Here is a 13,159-nt window from a genome sequence, read left to right on the forward strand (position 1 = left end):
GTATATTAAAAAATATAAATATTTATTTTTATATTTATATTTATTATGATATTTTAAATTTTAAAATTATTTTATTAAATATAATTATTGTTATTTATATTTATTAAAAATTATTTTTAATTTGATTTATTAAACTTATATGCAACAAATTTTAAAAAGTTATCTTTCAAAAACTAATTTTAATAAGTTACTTTCAAAAGTTAAAAATTTTACCAAACCCGCATTATATCTAAAAAGTAAAAAATATACAATTTTTTATAAATTGCAATCTTTAATAATTTCACGCTAAACATTAAAATACGAAAAAAGTTATTCACTCAATTTTTTGCTATTTTACATACTCATTTGTATTTATTTTTCAAGAATGATGTTATTGTCTTGTAGCATAATCACGTTGCTTTTTTATTGTTTACTATCATTTATTTTATTTTAAATTTATGATATTAAGTCTATAAATTATTTTTCGACAACTTTTTTTAAAATATTGGATGTTAACTTTTATAATAAAGTTACTTTATAATATAATATCTTGCATTGTAAAAAAAATATTTTAATTATATAACTTACCCAAACACCAAATTATGGTCCCCTAATTTTAAAATTGGCATATTTATCAAAATCTACTAAATAGATAAATATTAAAAATGTGGTTCACCTCTTTGTTTTGGGGCAGCAATTTAAAATTTTGATCTTTTTTTTTACTAGATTTATGAAAAACACTGCATTTCACCCAAATATTTTTTATTTGTCTTGTGCTTTATGATTATTGGTCAAACAAAACCTCTTTCAACTAACTCACGTGGCCCATCAAAAATAAATTAAAAACTATTAATTTTTTAGTAATACACTGCAAATTACTGCAACAAATTATAATTTTTCTATCCTTTCTAGAGGGGTACTTTTAGAAATAAGTATATCTTAGTGTCTGAGACTTCATGACCGGATGATGCCAAGTTATATCCTGGGTATACCTGAGATAAGTAATAGAGAAGAAATCGGGTACTGAACATTCGAGATATGTGCAAAAAGATCATGGGATCTCAACACCCGAGATATGTACATGCGTCGTGCTTGTGGTCTCAAACATCCAAGATACACGCATATATAATGTCACAACATCCGAGATTATTGTGTATAACTATTATTTTTTAAGTTTTTGTGACCTTCTAAACGCTTGAGTTTGAGTTCCTTTAAGAAATATGACCTTCCGAGAATATGAGACATCAATAGACTGAATGATACTTGGCACATAGCTCGAGCTTTAGACTTTGAAGTTAGTAGTTTTTTCTTATTTTATTTTCAGTAAATAATAAATTTATATATTTAGTTTTTAGTAACTTAGTTAATAGATTAGGTATAGTGAGTAGACTACGTTAAAAGATCTATATTAGTTTCGTTGATATACCTAATATGATTTTATAATTTGTATAATTGAATGTAAGTGATTGTTACTTACGTTAAATAAATAAAATAGATAACTAATTGTTATAATGACTAGGAACATCCGACAGTCGAGAAATGGCCAAAAGAGGGCAGGAGAAACCGATCAACAACATCGGTGAGAGTCTCCGACACATACTCATCTTCAGAAGTTGTTTCGCTAGATGACCCGGACCCGAGAACATAAGTTGAATCGCCCTTACTATCGTCTTCGTCAGCACTATTATGCGGCTGAGCGTAGTGGATTGGTGTGGCTTCGAGAGGGACAAATTCAGGACTCGAAGGAGACGGCCCATCACCAATAACTACGTCACGGACCGCAACATACAACTCCATCATATGTTGCGGCATTAGTCGTGCATGTACGTCGAACATTACCTTCACATGTTGATTCCCGTCAATCTAAAAATAACTGGTTAGTAAATCCACCGTTCGAAAGTGCCTACAAAAATTTTTATGCAACCCACCCAACTTTCTTGATATTTATTCCTCCCATATTGCTCAGTATGATCCTCTTTAGCGCATGTAGGATATCAATCCGGTTAGTGTGCAACATGACAGTCTCATTAGACTCAAAAATCACTCATTCATCAATCCTATATCAACACACAAAATATTGATATAGCAATATTTAAATGAGTAAAATATGATTGGTGATTATAATGTGGTTAAATCCAAAACATACCTTAGATAAAACAATCACATCAATCCTATAAGTCGATAATGTAGAAATAACTTATCACTTTCATTATGATTATTCATTTCTAGATGAGTAATTGAATATTGAAAAAGGATAACTCATCATTTACAAAAAGCATTATAAAAAAGTCGTCGAAAAATATAACTCACAAAAATATTCGACTGATTGACTTAAGTGTTAGAATAGTTTTGTAAATACCAACCTCATCTCTTTACATTTTTTTTAAAACAAAATAATATAGCTCATTTCTAAAAGAAAAAAAAAAAGAAGAATAATTTCAACTTTCTTAAAGTCGAAATATATATCGATCACATGATCAATACAAGAACAGAACAAATATTAAATTTGTTCCAAGCATTAATCTTTTTCCTTCCTAACATTGAAGACAAATTTATTAGTTTTATTATTATTATTCCTAGTCATAAGCACACTATAATATATGGTGTGTAGAATGAAAGAATGAAATATTTATTTTATTTTATTATTTTTTTAATAAAGTGTAATTTGGTAATAAAAAAATAAAATTGGTAAAAAGGATCATTTTAAAACAAACTGAAACCTTGGAGACCATTTTGGAGCGAAAAAAAGGCGAGGGACGAAAAAAATTTTCAGCCCCTACATTGGGGACCAAAATCATACTTATCCCTTTTAATAAAGTAAGTTGATCTGGGGGCTCCATACCTATAACTCAAATCGCCGAGTTATAACTAAAAAAGCTCAACCTGCTTTATCAAAATATAGTCAGGCTAAGCTTGGGGGCTATGATACGGCCGTTACAAATCCGATGTCATAATTCGGCATTATATACAATAACTCGACATTATGCACTATAACTCGGCACTTTACGTTATAACTCGGCGTTATACGTTATAATCAGACTCAACGGACTACATCTTGGAATAAAAAGTCCGACCAGACATTATCACTTATTAAAACCTATTAATTGCTCTTCAATTCAGATGATCAATAGAAATGTAACCGACCTATTTTATCTCACCTATAAAGGTATGATATTTTATCTTCAAAGGATACATTGAATTCTCAATACTGACTTAAGTTTTGGAGTGCCTTTACAGGTACACTCCCCCTGTTTCTTACTCAAAGCTCTACGCGATTGGACATTCTCTTGGAGTAAAGCTCAGATTACCACAAAGCTCAAAGGTCGACACCAAAAATAACAACTCGGCGTCGATTCCCAGAGACCGAACTCTCATTTCAGGTATCCATACAAGAACAAACCTCAACTCTCTATATTTTTTAAAAACAAAATATAACTCATTTCTAGAAGAAAAAAAAAATAGAACATGCTCAACTTTCTTAAAGTTAATATATACATCGATCACATTAACATGATCGATACAAGAACAGAACAAATTTTAAATTTGTTCCAAGTATTAATCTTTTACCTTCCTAACATTGAAGACAAATTTTATTTTTATTATTATTATTATTATATGATCAATACTTAACTAACAAAATAAAATTGAATAATTTTACATTATTAGATGTAATATCACATTATTAAAAATACTAATAATAACTAATTAATGACTACAAATTACAAAAATATATAGTGTGTAGAATGAAAATAATACACATCTAAAAATAATATTTAAAAAATAATAAAAAATTAATTTAAATAGTTTAAATTTATTTTATTTAAAATTTTAAATTATTTAAACTTACTTTTTATTTAAAAATTTAAATATTTTTATTATCTCACTAGCATTACCTTCAAAAGATGAGAGTTCTAGAAGGGCGTGGCGTCTATACTCTATACATTTTGATCTAACTTGAAATGCCACCGCATTCTGCATCTGGTTTTGCGTTCAATACTTCCCTATAATTTATTTTATAAGTATGTAAACATTCAATGTTAACGGAACAGAACGCCTTCTTTGAATTTCAATGCTTTCGAAATAGCAATGTTTGACAACGAGTCAGCACGTACATAACTTCACATACACACCATCCCCTCCTCATTTCCCCCATTATATGCCTATAAATAGAACCCACTCCTCTCTTCATCAACCACATTACCACACACTACAAAGCTAACCTCACTTATTACCATCTACTTCTCATTCCTTCCCTTAGCTTCTTAATTCACAGTCATGGCCGTCTTCACTTTCGAGGATGAAATCACCTCCCCCCTGCCCCCCGCCAAGCTTTACAATGCCATGAAGGATGCCGACTCCCTCACCCCTAAGATTATTGATGACGTCAAGAGTGTTGAAATCGTTGAGGGAAACGGTGGTCCTGGAACCATCAAGAAACTCACCATTGTCGAGGGTCAGTAACTATTCATTTCAGTAAACATACATACTATATGTGTGATAATAATTATGTGTTGTGAATTGTAATAATAATAATGATATATATGCAGATGGAGAAACCAAGTTTATCTTGCACAAGGTGGAGGCAATAGATGAGGCTAACTATGCATACAACTACAGCGTTGTTGGAGGAGTGGCGCTGCCTCCCACGGCGGAGAAGATAACATTTGAGACAAAGCTGGTTGAAGGACCCAACGGAGGATCCATCGGGAAGCTGAGTGTGAAGTTCCACTCGAAAGGAGATGCAAAGCCAGAGGAGGAAGACATGAAGAAGGGTAAGGCCAAGGGTGAAGCTCTCTTCAAGGCTATTGAGGGTTACGTCTTGGCCAACCCTACTCAATATTAGAACACTTTGCTCCATCTTGATACGCAGTTGTGTTCTTTTGAGCATGTTTGTGTGTGGGCATGCTTCAAGTAATTCGTTTTTTCTATGTAATAAGAAAATAAGTGTTGCTTTCGTTATTTTTTTGCTGTAGCTTTGTCTGGGCTTCATATATATCAATAAAATTTAATATCAAAGAAATTTGAATGATTATCATACCATCTAAATATCTTTTTACTCAGTAACTTATTTGCTCAAAAGTCATATTTTATCCCATTTTATATCAATAGTTTATATTTAGATTTTACGATCAAAGTATAGTATTAATTAGTATAATTATCAAATTCGGTTCTGGATAAAAAATTATAAACCCAAAGTAGTGTTATATATGTATTATAATCTGTCCACAGGCGACACTAGTAGATGATGTGATCGGTTTTCCATTTTTTTTTCTGTTAAATTGATATATCAAATTAAAGTGGTCTTTCAACGTTGAATTCAAAAAATCACCAAATCCAAATTGTACTAGTCATGGCATTAAGACCAAAGGGTAATATTAGGTAGATAAAAAAACAGTCAGAACTTGCCTTATTTAATATTAATTAATTGTCGCAACAATTAATGAATGCTAAATAAGACAAGTTATGGCTGTTTTTTTTGTTGTTTGGTTACCAAATATTTCGAAGACGAAATTGTGTGCCCTCAGGTCCTTGAAACGGAGCCTACCTCTCGCTTTGGTCTTTCTTAGGGTCTCTCAATTGATCCAAGTCATTCTTCTCTCGTCTCCTTTTTAACTCCACTAAAATTGGTTCAGAATCTGATGGATATCATCTAATAGGAAGTCAGACAATGTTTGTATCGGAATTGCTTCATCCACTGTCTTAATTAGCACATTTCTTCCTCCAGCTAACAGGAGATTTTTCTCTTCTAATATTGTGCTTTCTTCTGGATTTTTTTCTTTACTTACGCAAAGGTAATCTTTTTATATCGTTGCACAACTGATAGTAGTCCGAAGTAGTTATCTTGAGCTCCTATGTAGTCTATATTCATAATCTCAGCCACATATTTCCTGATAAGTTCAAGGGGGGTGTTATTGCTAAAGAATATTGCTTATTTTTGTAGATTCACTTTCTTGCCATTTATGTTTTCATACTGCAGGAGCATAAAGAGGATGTTATGAAAGAATTTTGAAGAGGCCTTACGGAAAAGAATTTCGTCATCTGAAAAGAATAAGTGGTTCATTACTGATGGATATCTTCTATTGATGATTTAAATACCTTGATTTGTTTTGTTCTGTCTTGTCTTGTGTACTGTGTGGTATAAAAAAAAATTCTTTTGTACAAGTTAAAAAGAAATAAAGTTAAAATTTCCTAGTTAATTTAAAATAGAAAAAGTAGAGGAAAATGTTTTCTTTGAATAACGTAAACAATAAATTAAGAAAAAAGTTAATTTTAATTTTAAAATTTAAATTTTGAATTAATTAGGTTTATTTATGTTTAGTGGACTTGAGATGTAGTCTATTATTTACATAACTAAAAAGTTAACTTTTCACAAAAATAAAATAAAAAATAATAAATACTAACTCCCAAATTTAAAAAAAAAAAATATTTTTCACTAAAATTCATCCTCTCCAACTCATAAATCATAAAAAATGCCACTTAATTCTATAATCTCTTTATTAAGTAAGGATTATATATTGATATTTTTCTTATCTGAGCAATGCTAGGGAACCAAAAGGGTATTAGCAAAAAATCAGCCAAATACCTTTGGGTGAATTTAAAATCTTTACGATTTAATATATATGGATGTTTCTTCTGCTAAGTATCAGAATGTTTCTTTTTTATACTAAATGAATGTTCTTTTATATATTGCAAATGTGAATGTCTCTATTTCTTTAAGAATTTTATATTTTTTTTAAAATTTTATAGATATTTAATTATTTTTACTAAAATATAATTGAATATTTCTTTTGTTAAGTATTAGAATGTTTTTTTTCATATTAAATGAATGTTTTTTGAAGATTGACTATTACTCCCATATTGTTGTTGTTATTTAGTGGCTCCGCCACTTCCCATATTACCCCTCCCAAACGCCTTATCCAATGGCAGCTGAGCCACATGTCCCTCTTCTTCTACTTCGGTTCCAACACCTTCACCGGATAAGAGTGTGGCTCCGGCCACGTACACCTCGGCATCTACCTCTCCCCCTGGGATCGAAGGTGGACTTCGTGTTGCCCCAGTCGTCATGATGAGGGCCAGGGAAGAAGAAAGTCTCTAGTCTGCTGAAAATCTCATCAACCTTCTCCGCTGACTGCATGAAAGTGAGTTGCTTGGCATCCTTGTCCATTGCACTCATCACGTTATTTTGCGGCATGAATCTTGTTCCCTCTCGCATTTACCTCGTAACACACTATGTGAAGATCATCTTTCCTCTCTGCCACCGCCAAACTTGCCGACGTTGACCTCGGCATCTACTTCTCTCCTGGGATCGAAGGTGGACTTCGTGTTGAAGCAGTTGTTTTAGATGCGCTTGATAAGGGCGTCGCGGAGAGCATGGAAGTCGCCGGCGCTTCTAGTAGCATTGGTGAGAGAGATGTGTATGTGATTGTTGGAGGTGGGTAGGTTAATGTAAGAGAGAAGAGAAATGCTTTTATAAGTTTTAATTAGGTTTACTTAATTAATTTTAAATTTTTTAAATTTTGAATTTAAAAAATTTAAAATTAATTATTAATATAAATTAATATGATTTTGTTTAATTTTTGTCTGGTAACTTTTGGTTCATATATTTTTCCTATCTTTAAATTACTTTAAATTCCAAGGTTCTTGACAGCTGTGCAATAAACAAAATTATATGATTTTTTTCTTAAAAAAGATGGATGAACATTATATAAGAAAAGAACAAAAGAAAATCATTAAGTCCATAATGGATAAATAATTTATCGCCTTCATTATAATTATTGATTTCTAGATAAACAGCTGAAGATTGAAATATAAGAAAAAACTCAAAAATAGAAAGGATGGAGGTCCGTTTTTAATTCCTTTCATTATACAATAGAGAAAGTATAAGGAGCCAATGACCTAAGCGTACAATGTGTACAATGAAGGTTTGGAAAGTATTAGAGATATTATTATTAGTGTTACATTGTCCTGTCAAGTTACGCTTTTGAGATGAGTGGTTTCAGGACATGGTATAAGAATTCCAGATCCGAAAGGTCAAGGGTTCGAACTTTGGTGAACCCAAAATTAGCTTTTTATAACATGAGATGTTTATTATCCTTGGTATCTGGATAGGTATCCCTGGTATCCGGATGGTTATTATGCATAGTATAGGTGATGTTCATTTGATTCATAAACCAAAGATTTAGTCCATAATCATTAGTGTTACCTTTTTTTATCAACTGAAAGGTCAAGAGTTCGAGTCTTGGTGAACTCCAAAATCAATTTAAGCTTTTGGGAAGATATTTATTATCGCTAGTACTCAGATGGTTATTCTAAATAGTATGGGATATGTTCATTTTATAACTCAATAGCCCAAAATCTTGTTCCACTAGGCGGAATAAGCTAATTCCTTTCATTATAAATCATAAAAAATATTCAACTTATTCACTTAAGTATTAGAATAGTTTTGTAAGTACCTACTTCAGCTCTATGTACTTTTTAAAAACAAAATATAACTCATTTCCAAAAAAAAAATAAGCTCAACTTTTTTAAAGTCAATATATACATCCATCACATGATCAATACAAGAACAGAACAAATATTAAATTTGTTCAAAGTATTAGTCTTTTTTCTTCCTAACATTGAAGACAATTTTTTTATTATTATTATCATTCCTAGTCATAGGCATGTTTTATACTTAATAAACAAAAGTATATGAATGAAAATGATACGCATACCTAATATGAAAACAATAATTTTGAAAAATAATAAAAGTTTAGTTATTTAAACTTGTTTTATTTGATAATTTAGATTGTTTGAACTAATTTTTTATTTAAAAATTTAGGCCTTTTTTATTATCTCACTAGCATTACTAAATAATGGAAATTCTAGAAGGGCGTGGCGTCTATAAATTTTGATCAACTTGAAATCCAATTGCATTCTGCTCTGCTTCTGGTTTTGTGTTAAATACTTCACTATAATTTATTTCATCAAGTATGCATGAACATTCAATATTAACGGAACAGAACGCCTTCTTTGAATATGAATGCTTCCGAGATAGCAATGTTTGACAATTTAAAGCTTAAATTAAACCAGTCTCCAACAATAATTAATATTCTTCAGCCAAGCAGCAATGGAAAAAAAAAATGAAAAATCAACGAATAACATGGCCGGCGTATCAATGAGTCAGCACGTTCATAAGTTCACATGCACACCATCTCATCCTCATTCGATCTTCATGACCCCATTATATGCCTATAAATAGAAGCCATTCCTCTCTTCATCAACCACACACTACAAAACTAACCTACCATCTACTTCTAATTCTTTTGATTCCTTCCCTTAGCTTCTTAATTCATAATCATGGCCGTCTTCACATTCGAGGATGAAATCACTTCCACCGTGCCCCCCGCCAAGCTTTACAATGCTATGAAGGATGCCGACTCCCTCACCCCTAAGATTATTGATGACGTCAAGAGTGTTGAAATCGTTGAGGGAAACGGTGGTCCTGGAACCATCAAGAAACTCACCATTGTCGAGGGTCAGTAACTACTCAATTCAGTAAACATACATACTATATGTGTGATAATTATGTGTTGTGAATTGTAATAATAATAATGATATATATGCAGATGGAGAAACCAAGTTTATCTTACACAAAGTGGAGGCAATAGATGAGGCTAACTATGCATACAACTACAGCGTGGTTGGAGGAGTGGCTCTGCCTCCCACGGCGGAGAAGATAACATTTGAGACAAAGCTGGTTGAAGGACCCAACGGGGGATCCATAGGGAAGCTGAGTGTGAAGTTCCACTCGAAAGGAGATGCAAAGCCAGAGGAGGAAGACATGAAGAAGGGTAAGGCCAAGGGCGAAGCTCTCTTCAAGGCTATTGAGGGTTACGTTTTGGCCAACCCTGCTCAATATTAGAACACTTTGCTCCATCTTGATACGCAGTTGTTTTTTTAGACATGTTTGTGTGTGCGCATGCTTCAAGTAATTGTTTTTTTGTTCTATGCAATAAAAAAGTGTTGCCTTTTCTTATCTTTAGCTGCAGCTTTGTCTGAGCTTCATATCAATAAAATTTAGTATCAAAGAAATCTGATAATTTGAATGATTATTATACTATCCAAATATCATTTTAGTATTTTAATTCGTAGTTTGTTTGCTTTAATTTTGATAGGAAAATATATATTTTTAATATTTTTAAAATTTTAAAAAAATTATCTCTAAAATTTAATTTGCTTCAGTTTTATTTCTAACATTTGAAAAAATTTTCACTTATGTCCCACTCTTTATTTGTTTTTAATTTTAACCTTATCCAAACTAATCCTAATGTTAACTCTAATCTTAAATAATTTCTAATCCGACCTTAACCTTAAATTTATAATTCCATATTTCTTCAACCCTTTATCTTATCTCTTCTACTGTATATATCATTGCCAACTTTACTGCCACACCCCTCATTTTAGGAGTCTTCATGGCCGGGTGAAATCGAGTTTGATATGGCTCAGATTCGACCCGAAATATATATTAGGCCTATTTGTTAGGTTCGAACCCGACCATAAACTCGATGAAACCTAAACATTTTCGAGCCACGATTATACCGGATAAAAACTAAGGGAAAACCGGACCGTCAACGTTACATTACTTTGATATCTTCTTGTAAGCTAGCTTGTGAAAATATCTAAATTTTCAAGAACCATTATTTGACATGGTAAAATTCACTTAGAAAAATATAACATGAACCAACCGTTCTCTAAAATTAAAGCATAACCACAATCAATACTAATATTGTCTAACAACACCAAATATTTAAATCAATAAAATAACACAATATTATGCATTAGTCTAAAGTCTTATACATTTTAAACGTAAAACATTAACTTATAGTCTTATAATGACTAATAATACAAAATATTAAGATTTACAATGCTTAAATTCTACATAAGAATAGTCATCATCCATTATTAATAATACAAAATATTAATTGTGTAGGATGACCGGGCCACCGGGTCGACTCGGATGACCCAAACTATAGCCTGAATCCAACCCGAAATAATAATCGGGTCTATTTTTAAGACCCTTTATCCGACTCTAAACCCATTAAAATCACACCAAATTAGTTCCTAAAAGATTTAAAACCGAACCGAGCTATGCAGAGCCCTACCTCATTTTATCATTGTCATAGCCAGTAATGGTGGAGGACAAATGCAGATAGAAGGACGAGTTAGAATATAAACTGTAAACCCAGAGTAGTATTACATATGTATTAAATCTTCCCACACGCGACACTAGTAATAATAACGATGATGATGTGATTGGTTTTCTGTGTTTTTTCTTTTTTCTGTTAAATTGATATATCACATTAAAGTGGTCCATCAACGTTGAATTAAAAAAAGGCAAATGCTAGTAGACGTTAATTTTTTGTGAAAATTCAGGTGAAGTCGACTTTACGTGAAGTTGATACTTGAGACTCTGAGAGTTGTTAGATAAAAATTTAGTCATATTAATCAAATTATCTAACAGTTCTTAAGTATCAACTTCACGTGAAATCGATTTCACCTAAGTTTTCACCTAATTTTTTTCTATATATATATAGATAAACAGGTGTCAAAATTTTAGAATGTTGTGGCATGTAAATTGTTACAATTGATGTACTTCAAAAGTCACACTCACACATTTATATTTTTTTTTATAGTAATAAGACCCACACATTTTTAAAGATTTATTTTTTTTGTTCCATATTTAACTTTGTTTATTGTTAATCTATCTGCTAACAAAAATTAATCACTAAGACTAGTAGAAAAAATAAATGTTTTTAAATATATTTATTTTTTATTGTCGTTATTTTTTATTTGCTTAGTAATTAATTAATAAAAACATTCCTCTAAACAAATTCACTTGGTAAAAGCACAAATATTTTTTTAAATAATGAATCACTCTTAAAAGTTATATAATTTCTAAAAAAAATAGCTAATTAAACATTTTAATGAAATCACTCTTAAAAATTTCTAAGATAAGGAGCATAAAGCGAAAAAAAATTTATAATAATAAAAATATTAAAAATATTAAAAAAAAGCAAAATCTAAAAATAAATTGAATTGATAAGCATCGATTTATATGATGAGTTGTACCCTTCAAGAATTGATTCAATTTACTATTCTAAACGCATGAAAACGTAAATCGAAATCAGGGACGGACTTAGAGGGGGCGAGTAGTGGCCTCGACCCCCCAAAATTTAAAAAAACTATATTTATATATGAAATATGTGTTTAAAAAATAAAAAAATATTATGTAATTTAGTAATTTTATATGTATTATTTTTTATTATGTGATAGATTTATATCTTAATTGTTTAATTCACTAATATTTTTTACTTAATTAATTTTAAAAAATTAACTCTAATAACTATATGTTAATTATTTTTATAGAATGAAAAAAATTATCTAAAATTCGGTCCCTCCATATTAAAATTTTTGGATCTGTCCCTGATCGAAATCACGTTATTCAATTTACATGGAGGAAATGTAACTACTTATTTCAAATTATTTTGGCACCATGTAATTCGAATCATATTGATTCAATTTAGTACTATAATAGCTAATTCGAATTCGATTATATAGAATGTGAAAAAAAAAACGTTATTTGATTTAAAATTTTCACGTAATATTATTATGTGTTTAATTTATGCACGTGTTATTTTACCCTTAAAATAATTAAAAAATTAATTTTTACGAAAATAGAATAAAAAAACAATAGAGACTAACTCTCGAATTCAAAAAATCTTTTTTTTTTAATCAAAATCCATCTTCTTCATCATAAATCATAAAAGGAGCCACTCAAATAAAGACGCTTAAAACGTCTTCTTTTAAAAATATTTTTGTCACAATTAAATTGGACGAACCAATTTGACCAAAAAATTGATGAATCAAATTTTAAATCGGTCTAAATTAATATTTTTTATAAAAAATAACCATAATACCACTCTTATAGAAAATGACTAATATATATATATATATATACTTGAAAATCATAAATCTTAATAAAATATTTTTTTAAATTGGACGAACCAATTTGACCAAAAAATTGATGAATCAAATTTTAAATCGGTCTAAATTAATATTTTTTATAAAAAATAAAAAATATTGTCCCTAAAGTTTGGCAAAAGTTTTAAAAATACCATTAGTTTTATTTTGTTTCAAT

General features: G+C 30.3%; 2 protein-coding genes across 2 annotated transcripts; both read left to right on the forward strand.

Moving 5' to 3' along the window:
• Positions 4,175-5,011, forward strand: LOC107639484 (pathogenesis-related protein 2-like). Its single transcript, XM_016342994.2, has 2 exons — positions 4,175-4,432; positions 4,527-5,011. The coding sequence occupies exons 1-2, from the start codon at positions 4,255-4,257 to the stop codon at positions 4,820-4,822; spliced, it is 474 nt and encodes a 157-aa protein (XP_016198480.1). The 5' UTR covers positions 4,175-4,254; the 3' UTR covers positions 4,823-5,011.
• On the forward strand, positions 9,267-10,003 carry LOC107639506 (pathogenesis-related protein 2-like). The gene is made up of 2 exons (XM_016343026.2): positions 9,267-9,496; positions 9,588-10,003. Exons 1-2 carry the CDS (start codon positions 9,319-9,321, stop codon positions 9,881-9,883), a joined length of 474 nt encoding a protein of 157 aa, XP_016198512.1. The 5' UTR covers positions 9,267-9,318; the 3' UTR covers positions 9,884-10,003.

This window comes from Arachis ipaensis, chromosome B01 (assembly GCF_000816755.2).
Source record: "Arachis ipaensis cultivar K30076 chromosome B01, Araip1.1, whole genome shotgun sequence".
Taxonomy (NCBI): Eukaryota; Viridiplantae; Streptophyta; class Magnoliopsida; order Fabales; family Fabaceae; genus Arachis; species Arachis ipaensis.